At 44.7% G+C, this 10,870-nt stretch overlaps 1 protein-coding gene across 1 annotated transcript; it reads right to left on the bottom strand.

Annotated features, from left to right (window-relative positions):
- Positions 1-385: 385 nt before the first annotated feature.
- On the bottom strand, positions 386-1,312 carry LOC137144233 (olfactory receptor 6F1-like). The gene has a single exon (XM_067534444.1). The coding sequence runs from the start codon at positions 1,310-1,312 to the stop codon at positions 386-388; it is 927 nt and encodes a 308-aa protein (XP_067390545.1).
- Between the last annotated feature and the right edge of the window lie 9,558 nt (positions 1,313-10,870).

The following is a 10,870-nucleotide window of genomic DNA, read 5'->3' as shown; positions in this document are numbered from 1 at the left end:
ATCACCTTAAAATCTTTAGATTTTACACTAACATTCTTTAAAGTAAAGGCATGCCAGGGGGAGAAGGAAGATAACACTTTTTTCCCACCATAAAACCTTGCACAGAAATAGCCATATGCTCATCCCCTTCACAGATGGCCAGAAAGGGAAGAGAAGAAGAAGAGAGATAACAGACTCTAACTAAATTTCATACCAATTAACAGTAACATAGTTTCAAAATACTGGGCCTAAGACTGTATTATTTTTATTATTATTACCATTATTATTATTATCATTACTTAAAGACTAGAAAAATATCATTAACATTGGTATGTTTCGATTGTTCACTTGATTTCCCCTCCTCACCTGCCTAAATCAATTATATCTAGACCCTTGGACAACATTGTCATATTGTACGGAAAGCCTCTCTCAAGATTTCCTTGATCTCTTTGTTCCTTAGAGTGTAAATGAAAGGGTTAAGCAACGGCGTTGTGACATTGTTCAAGAGAGTGACAATTTTGTTCATATTCAGCGAGTTCTGTTTAGAAGGCATGACATAGACAAAGATGGAGCAGGTGTAGAGTATAACCACGACGGTGAAATGGGCAGAGCAAGTGGAAAAGGCCTTTTGCCAGCCTTGGGCAGATGGGATTCTTAGGATGGTAGAGATGATATAAATGTAGGAGACCAGGGTGACTGCACAGGATCCCAGAATGACAATGTAGGCGATAGCAATATACACCATCTCAATGAGGTGTGTGTCTGTGCAGGAGAGTGCTATCCAAGAATCTATGTCACAGAAGAAATGGTTGATTATTTTAGGGCCGCAGAAGGTCAACCTGCTGATCAGAAAGGCCAGCACAGAAACACTTAGGAAGCCACTTACCCATGAGCCAAACACCAGCTGAGATGAGAACGTGGTGTTCATGGCGGAGCTATAGCGCAGTGGGTGGCATATGGCCAAATAGCGATCATAGGCCATAACGGCCAGAAGCAGATATTCAATGCAGCCCAAGGAGAAGACAAAGTACATCTGGAGCAGGCAGCTGGGGAAGGAGATGGTTTTGCTTTGGGACACAAAGTTGGCAAGGGTTTGGGGAATGTATGTTGTGGTGAACAAGATGTCCAGGAAGGAGAGGTTGCAGAGGAAGTAGTACATAGGGCTGTGGAGGCGACGGTGGGTGCCCACTACAGCTATGATGGTGATGTTTCCCAGGAGTGTCAGTATATACATGAATAAGAATAGCATGAAGAGTGAGATCTGCAAATACCAAGAGCCAGGGAACCCAAGCAGAATAAATTCCTTTACGTTGGTTTGATTTCCCGTCATCATTGGGTGTTCTACATGCCATAAAGGGAAACAAACAAACACACAGGAGACCCTGTTAGATGCAATGAACAGCATAGAACTACTAACTGAGAAATTATATATATATATGCAGAAAAGTAACATTTTTAAGGCCAGAAGAGGTTATCTCCACTGACCTCCTGCAAAACACCAGCTAGAAATGTCACTCAGCAAAACTCCATAACCAATGGCTGAGCTAGAGCCTATCTCTTAGGAAAAGCATATGTTGATTATGTTGACTGGACATCCCTTTTTGCATTAGAGAGCTGTATCCTACAGGATGCAGACATCTGAGGCGACTCCATTCTACTCCCAGAACTGGAAACAGAACTCAAATATCATTTTCCCAGTTCCTTTTCCTGAGCAATTGGAGCATACTCCTCACCCAGGGCCAGAAACAACACCGTAGAGTCCTGGACTATATTTTCAAAAGAGGCTATTTATTTGAGTTGTCTCAGTTTTTTGTGTCTGCCTCAAGCCTTTTTAAAGAACCTGGTCCCTTGTGGGGAATTCGAGCCCCTGTGTCTAGAAGCTAAATGACAGTCCACCATTGTTGTTAATATTGATGAAGATGATGTTGATATCCTCATATTTGATATATACTCCCCTGAACCACTGGTAACTGTGACGGTACCACAGATTTCCAGACTGCATCATTTCTAATCCTGATCATTTTTTTCTTAAGGTTTCATTAATACATGGTTTGACATTTTCAAAAATGCTTAACCATTCTGTATTAAGCCCAACTGCTTCAAATATGATTTTGTTTTGGCTGGTCCTGCTTTGAGCATGGGGTTGGACTTAGAATCATAGAATATTAGAGTTGGAAGGGACCTCAGAGGTCATCTAGTCCAACTCCCTGCTCAAAGCAGGACTAACCTCAGCTCCTGAGGTCCCTTCCAAACCTAATGATCTATGATTCTATGAAATATGTTGCTTATAAACCAGACTTATAACCATTTATAAAACTTTCTATGACATGCTTATAAGCATTGGGAAGATATACTGTGTATGTCTTTAACATGCTTGTAATCTACTAAATTTTCTAAATAGGTATGGCAGAATTGATTTTTCATCATAATTTCAATGGATAGTATCTATGATTATTTTGAAGCATTGCTTTTCCATTTTCATTGATTTAAGTTTTCATAGTGTACAAAGTTTTAAGCTTTTCTTTCTATTTTTATCAGTTAAATTTTCACAGTTCTGGTTAATTTTCAGGGTCAGACAATACTTAGTGACAGGAGATGCTGAGATTCAAAAAGTTAAAGCTTTATAACTGTTAAAACACAAACTGCTAACATCACATGTTAAAATACACAGAGTAAATAGACTTAAATCACACTCTAATAAGTTCTCAAGCAATATTTTCCTTACTGTGCCTACTTATAAATTAAGGTTATCGATGCATATAATTTTATGTCAGTTTGTCTGTTCATTTCCAGTAGCTTTCTAGCCCTTCCAAGGGTTTTAAAGGGTTTAAAAATGGAACCCAAATAGAAAAAGTGACCCCCATTTTCTGCACTGTCTTAAGGATATTTTCACAAGAATGACTGATGTGAATTTATAAGTAATCCTGTTGGTGAGACACAATGTAGAATGGAATCCAGAGTCCTTTGAGAGCTGTGATGACTGCAGGGCTATTTCTATTTTTTTTTTTTTTAAATAAAAACATGTTTTTTTCATTTTAAAGTCACTATGTATGTCCCAGAATAAATACCTGGAAAGATTGTTTTATTTTGGAAAGCCTCTTTCTGCATTGTTTGCAAAACTTCAATTAATCTGCAAGTCAAGAAGACGGTGAAACTAACCAGTAACTGACGATAAACACAAGTGAATTTGTCTAACACGTTTTTACACTGATGAGTGAGCACAATGCAGAAACATAGGCTAGCAATGTCAAAGAATCTCAAGGAATTTACATACCCAAATCCATTCAGTTTCAGTGGGATTTTGTGCACTGAATTCCTTTAAAATCTGATGAAAATCCAAGCCTAAAAAAATAGCACAAAAATGAAAAGAAAATCAGGCTGCAAAATTTGTTCTGTTTACGGAATCTATGCCAGTATTAATATGAATGCCAGGAATAATAATAATGAAAACAACAGGTTCTGATTTAAGTTAAACTGTTGTAAATCCTAAGTATTATGGTGAAATACTCAAAGTACTTTCAAAATACACTCACTGTCTGGGTGGTAGATCAGTGGCTTCATCCTGAATTGCCTGATACCACATCATGCGGAGCAGAAAGTGATTTCTTAGCGTGGAGAGTAAACCAGTGCAGTATTATATTTAAAAAGCAGACAATAATGCTGCTTCTCTAACACACACCTTCTGAAACTTGTCCAAAGGGTTAAGCACTCAGCCTGCCCTAACGGAGTCAACCATCAAATATTCCTAAAAGATTGTGTCATATCTCATTATGTGCTTATCATTGAACATGAACAATCTATATCTTAAAGGCTACTGTTCTTTCTTTCTTTCTTTCTATTCTATTCTATTCTATTCTATTCTATTCTATTTATTGCAGTTACCTCTTTCTTGCTCTCTCTCATATGCTACTATCTTCTTATGTGCTTTCTTCAGGCAAAATAAAAGTGTTCGACTCACAAAGGCTTATTTCATCTGCACAGGAGTCACCTTGGGACATAATTTCAGAGAAACTCTCAAACTTTCTTGGGAACTGTGGCATGCATTGCTTGTGGATTAATAACTCAAGGGCCAGTGCTCAGGGAAGCTGTCTCTAATTCCCATATGTTTGTGTGGATCTTGTGAACTCATGCACCTATCTTCATCGACGTCCCTGCACCGGTTTCTGAACAACTTTGACATGCTCTTGCCTTATATCAAACCTCCATCCATTATTCATGGATATTGTCCCCAAAAGCGTGGGCTGAATAACAGAGCACAGTGGGACAGATTCTTTTGCCAGCCAAGCAATAACCATAACACTTAGCTCTTATAATGTGCTTTAAATCAGTAGATCAGGAGAGACTTGAGATGCAGCAAAGCCCAACGTCCTTGCAAAGACAGGAAATTGGGCAGCTGAGATATGTCCAACTGATCGCAGCAGGCGATCTGCCTCCCTTGCTGAGTGGGAAGGTGAAACCCCCGCAAGTTCCCTGTCAGTTGATCGGCGTGGAGGTTGGAGGGGGGAAATTCCTTCCTGACCACAAATCTGGGGATCACTTTGACTTGATCATGTGAGGAAGAGTAACCAGACAAGCACTTGGAAAACACTTTCCTGTATCACCTCAGATCACCAACCCACCCCATCCAGTGTTCACTTTCCAAGCTCTGATGCTTCAAAGGAAGGTTTGGAGTATTTGTCCAGTTTTGGGCCCCCCACTCCAAAAAGGATGTGGACAAGTTGGAGAGAGTGCAGCAGAGGGCAACAAAAATTATTAGGGGGCTGGAGCACAAGACTTATGAGGAGAGGCTAAGGAAACTGTGCTTGTTTAATCTGCAAAGGAGAAGAATGAGGGGGGATTTGATAGCGGCCTTTAACTACCTGAAAGGGGGTTCCAGGGAGGATGGGGCTAGGCTGTTCTCGGTGGTGGCAGATGACAGAACAAGAAGCAACGGTCTCAAGTTGCGGTTGGGGAAGTCTAGGTTGGACATTAGGAAAAGGTTTTTCACTAGGAGGGTGGTGAAGCACTGGAATGGGTTACCTAGGGAGGTGGTGGAATCTCCATCTTTAGAGGTTTTTAAGCTGAGGCTTGACAAACCCTTGCTGGGATTATTTAACTGAGGTTAGTCCTGCTTTGAGCAGGGCGTTGGACTAGATGACCTCCTGAGGTCCCTTCCAACTCTATGATTCTAGGATTTTAAAGTTCAGCCAGCCTTGTCAGTGCTTCTGTCTGTTGAATTGGAAGGGCTGCTTTTCAGTGAAGGTCGAGGTATTTCATTGTTCCCCAGCACACACGAGGGTCTGCAGGCAGGTGTTTTAGCCAGGTGATTACCAAAGTCACCAGGTAAAAAGACTATGTGGCACTCAGTGATTGGGGGCATAGAGTCTGGGGAAGCTGGGAGGGAGCCTGTCTGGGGCAGCACTTGATGGAGATCGTGCTTGGGAAATTGGTGAGGACCATGGCACAGGCCCATGAAGGATGGCTGTGGAACCCTGTCCCAAGGGAAGCTGGACACTGGGTCTAGCCCAGCCAGAGGCGATGCACAATCCCAGGACAGGAGGCTGTGGTGAACCTGTCCCAAGAGCCCTGGAAGGAGGGCGGCAGATATAGGAAGGGCCCAGAAAATAAGAAGCAGATCAGCTTGTGGCAACAGAGGGAGAAAGCCCCTTTCCCAAGCCCAGAGGTCATGGTAGATGGTAGTGTCGCAGATCTGGCCAGGCCGTGCCACCCAGAGCTCCACTGCTGAGTGTGAAGCTTCTGCTCACAGTTCACCTCTCTCTGGAGGCAGCAGCAGAAGTGAATCCTCTCATATGCAGAGAGAGACCCTTTCCCCAGAGTCTAATGCATTTAATCTTTACCACATAAAGCACAGATCATACAAAAGTGTCCTCAGCACATGTCCTCTTCCTGTCTGCTCCCTCTATTCCTGGGTGTTTCTGTAAACCCCGCCTAGGCCACGTCTACCCTGGAGAGCTCACAGTGGTGCAGCTGTACTGCTGCCACTGCGCTACTGTATGATCGCCCGTGTCGCCGCTCTGTGCTGACCGGAGAGAGCTCTCCCGTCAGCCTAGCAAAACCAGCTCAACAAGCGGCAGTAGCTGTGTCTTCGGGAGAAGCTCTTGCACTGCCAGAGTTGTATCCACATCGAAACTTCTGCCGGTGTAACTTCTGTCACTCAGGAGTGTGTTTTCTTCACATCCTGTAGCGACATAAGTTATACCGAGCTGTGTGTACACGCCCCTAGTCCCTTTGTTGTGTCTTTGGGATTACTTCCCACTGCTCCTACATTTCTTCCTCCACTCGGGAGTAAACTAAAGAAGTGTTTTTTAAGGACACAGCTGGCTTTTTTTAGCATAACCTTTGTGGGTCACAGTGCTTCCATTAAATATCCCTGTTATCCCTGTCTGGCATGTACCTGCTACCGCATTAGTCAGCAATAGCAGCTCCATGCACATATAGGTCCATGTGATGCAGCAGTTTTTCATAAAACTACTTCACACTCTCAGGTAGAATTCATACATGATAGAGACAGAGCCCAAATTCATCACAGGTGGGTGGGAGTTCCCTGTGTGCTAGATCTTAGTAGTGGGTACAACATCCCCTCCTGTTAAGGGAAGGAAGAGGGGACAAAGCAGAACCCAAGAGGTCTGGAAGTTGAGACCAGGAAGAGATGGGCCAAAGGCTGTTGTGCACCCCATCCATGGGGATGGAAGACTGGTGTTTTCCTTTGGACTTTGATTGCTCCAGAAGGGATGGGGCAGAAGATTTACCAAGAGGGCTGAGTCATCTCAGCAACAAAGCTGTGCTGAAGGCCAAGAGGGTCATTAAAAACTCAGGCGGGAAACTGAGGAAGGCGAATTGCAGGGCCACACCACAAGTGGGCAAGTCTCGATGTCTGCTCCATTCTTAGGACTTCAGAATAAAGGCCACCTTGTATCAGGCACAGAGGAAAGAGGGAGTCAGATATCACAGTAATGGGGTTAGCTAAACAGACAGACCTGTACATATGGATCCGACCTCAATCCATGGTCATGGGTTGGATATTTGCAGTAAGTGCACACATCAATGGCTTTATAAAAAACAGAGTGAAGCCCACGCAAAGCCTTCTCTAATAGATGACCACATACTCTTCCCAACAGGCCAGTAATAAGGGAAGAAAGCAAGTGGCCCTGCTTTGCCCAAGAAAATGTATCAATTAGAGGCCAGAGAGTCCTGCAAATTTGCACCATGTGTTCTGCTACCATTGACAGGCAACTACTCAGCATTGTGAAGAGGGACCGGGGGTCTAGTGGATGAGAAAATAGTGGCTATACCGTATAATCGGCCCTCGGGGCAGCAGAGGGTGGGGGCGGGGAAGGGGCGGCTATACTGTATAATGGGCAGTAGGGGCAGCAGAGGGTGAGAGGGTGGGAAAATGGAGCTATACAGTAGTGGATGCCGGTTATATAAAGGGTGAGGAAGTGAACTAATTTATTGTGGTTTACACCTGTTGGAGTTCTGGTGCTATATATTTAAAATATGTGAATTTACCCTCCTTTGCCAGACCCAGGATGAATTCTATCGTTTCACATCTATTTTAATTGTGAAGTCTAGAACATTAATGTGAATGGAAAATTAAATCGTAAGAATGATGTGGACTAGTGTGAATGGCTGGGTGAGAAGATGAAAGGCTTCACATGACTGAGTGAAAGCACAGGTGAAATGCATTGTATGAGCCGGTGAATGATTGTTTCGTTGCTGATGTATGTGAAAGGCCCTTTCTTTTTGGTTTTTATTTTGTTAAAAATTCTCCCCGGAATTTATCAGTGTTGATTGGAAAAATTAAAAATCAGGGAAAAAATGTATGCAAAAAAAATCACCTTCCGTTTCTGGGTATCAAGGACAGAAAAAAGCAACAAATGGGGGGAAATAAGAATCCTGAAAGTAAAAGCAGTTCACTGCCTTGATTTCTTTCATGAAATAGAGATTTACAGGACATACACCCGTGTGCACACATGCATGTGTGCACATATTCCATTACGGTGCCTTACTTTAAGAGACCCTCTCACATTCAGGACGTATTTACCCAGGAATAAAATACCCACAGCTGGCCCAGATCAGCTAATATTGGCTCACGGGTCTCAGGCTTCGGGACTGAAGAATTGCTATGTAGAGTTTCAGGCTCAGGCAGGAGCCTTCATCTTCACAGGGACCGAAAGCTCAGCCTCTAACCCCAGCCTGAAAGTCTACACAGCAATTTTTAGCTACACAGCCCCCTGAATCCGTCAGTTGACTAGGGTCAGTTGCAGCCAGGCCTGGGTTTTAATCCCTGTGTAGACACACCCTCTCACTTAGACTCATTTATTATAAACGTAATCAAATCTCCCTAACGTTATGTATAAGAATTTCTTAACGATCAGTATTTCCATGTACCTGAGTGCATCAAAATTAGGGTAAACATTGGGTAAAAATGAAATAGCTTTTGGAAAAACCTGGGAAATTTTTGGTTAAAAACTCATGAAAAACTGCAGGGGAGCCTTTGTATGCGTCTGTCCATAGCGTGGGAGGTGCTGGACCTTAAGGATTCAGCTGTTTCTATATGTCTGACCACAGATCTGCAGTGACAGATCCCCAGCGGAGAGGAGCCCGGATCAGTTTCATTTGGAACATGTTCATTTCACTGATGCTTTGCTTAGGAGAAAATAATTAAAAAACTGAAACAAAACCCTGCTTCATTATGTGCTGGTTAAAACCATCCCGTTAGCAACACAGCTAGTACAATGAAATCTCTCCAACCAGCCCCTGTGACACTGTAGAGATTTACAGTAGCAAACGCAAAGAGTTATAATGTCATAGGCCTTAATGAGACGCTGCAGAGTCTTCAACCCAGCGGAGACCTGGGCGTTGCCTGGAGATCTGACAAACTTTTCAGGTAATTACCAGGCCAGTGGCAGAAACAAAGTTGCTCTTCATTGTAATGGGTCGCGAGGGCCATTAGACTGCAAATGTTGTCTGGAAACACAGGGCTCAATGGCAGTCCCATCCGGGCTGCTTAGAAAGGAAAGGCAGAGGCATTGATTCAAATTAGACAGAGGAGGGGCTCGGCTTGTCCCTGTCATATACTCCCCTGATGGGGGACGTGAAAGGGGTCAACCAATTCATTCCCAGCCCCGTGAAAGGTCGTCCCTGCCTTCAGACATTCCATCAGAGTCACACCTCCGGAGGCAAGGCCAGGGGGAGAAGAGGCTGCAGTAAAACTGACATGTAAACAAACCTCAGGGTCCCACTTGCTTGGCAGAGGCAGCACATCCCTGGGCAGGGAGCAAAAGGCAATTCCAGGTTTGTAGGCCTGAGGGACAGAGCTGAGCCAGGGAACCTGGCTTGTGACAGGCTCTGATTTCCTGCTCACACACCTCAGCTCTGCCCACGTCCTGTCCTGCCCCCTAACTCACAGCCCCGTCCATTATTCCATCTCTGGATTCACACCCACTTACCTCTGATGATGCCCCTCCAGCCTGACCCACAATCCCGCTGCTGTCCCAGGCTTGGCTCCCTTCCCAGTGCCGCTGCTGTGCCTCAGTCCTGATTTATATCAATTACTCCTGTTATTCCCGGCCCCAGACTGTTCTCCAGCTCTGCCAATAGGTCACAATAATGAGGGACAAACCCCACCACTGCTGTCCGACCCCAAACAGACAATGCTGACAATCACCTCCATTCTGACCTCTGCTAGTCAAGTTCACACACACACAGTTCTCTGAATGCACCCTCCTGGTGTGACCTGCAGCTCCCCAGGGCGTCCCAGTGCTGTGTCTGCACAGTCCTGACGCTGCCCTTGCTGGCCAGGTACTGCATCCGCAGAGCTCTGGTATTTCTGCTGTGTTCTGACCCACAGCACCTCCTGCCAGGCCAGCCCAGGGATGGAGCTGAGCAACGTATGCCTCCCAGTCCCTAGGCACATGTTCACTCTGCGCTGCTAGTCCTGGACCCCATCTAGCTGCACCAAAGTACACTGGTAACAGCCCATAGCATCACTTCACCTATACAGACATATGGAACAACAAAACTTATCTCCATTGGCAACCCAACCACCTTCCAACAACTTCTGCATTGCACAAAACTTTAATATTCATTCTCATAGAATCACAGAACATGAGGTTTGGAAGGGACCTCAGGAGGTATCTAGTCCAACCCCCTGATCAAAGCAGGGCCAACCCCGACTAAATCACCCCAGCCAGGGCTTTGTCAAGCCAGATTTTAAAAACCTCTAAGGATAGAGATTGCACCATCTCCCTAGTTAACCAATTCCAGTGCTTCACCACCCGCCTAGTGAAAAACTTTTTCGTAATATCCAATCTAGACCTCCCCCACTGCAACTTGAGATTGTTGCTCCTTGTTCTGTCATCTGCCACCACTGAGAACAGCCTAGCCCCATCCTCCCTGGACCCCCCCTTCAGGTAGTTAAAGGCCGCTATGAAATCCCCCCTCATTCTTCTCTTTTGCAGACTAAACAAGCCTAGTTCCTTAAGCCTCTCCTCATAAGTCTTGTGCTCCAGCCCCCTAATCATTTTTGTTGCCTTCCGCTGGACTCTCTCCAGTTTATCCACATCCTTTCTGTAGTAGGGGGCCCAAGAGTGGGCACAAATCTCCAAATGAGGCCTCACCAGTGCCGAATGATGGGGAATAATCACTTCCCGCGATCTGCTGGCATGCTGCTACTAATGCAGCCCAATATGCTGTTAGCCCTCTTGGCAACAAGGACACACTTTTGACTCATATCCAGCATCTTGTTCACTGTAACCCCTAGGTCCTTTTCTGCAGAACTGATGCTTAGCCAGTCCGTCCCCAGTCTGGAGCAATCCATGGGATTCTTCTGTCCTGGATGCAGGACTCTGCATTTGTCCTTGTTGAACCTCATCAGATTTATTTTGTC

The sequence above is a fragment of the Emydura macquarii genome, unplaced genomic scaffold (assembly GCF_026122565.2).
Source record: "Emydura macquarii macquarii isolate MOO-44397 ecotype Brisbane River unplaced genomic scaffold, CSIRO-AGI_Emac_v2 contig_3419, whole genome shotgun sequence".
Lineage (NCBI taxonomy): Eukaryota > Metazoa > Chordata > Testudines > Chelidae > Emydura > Emydura macquarii.
This window is presented reverse-complemented; position numbering and strand designations above follow the sequence as displayed.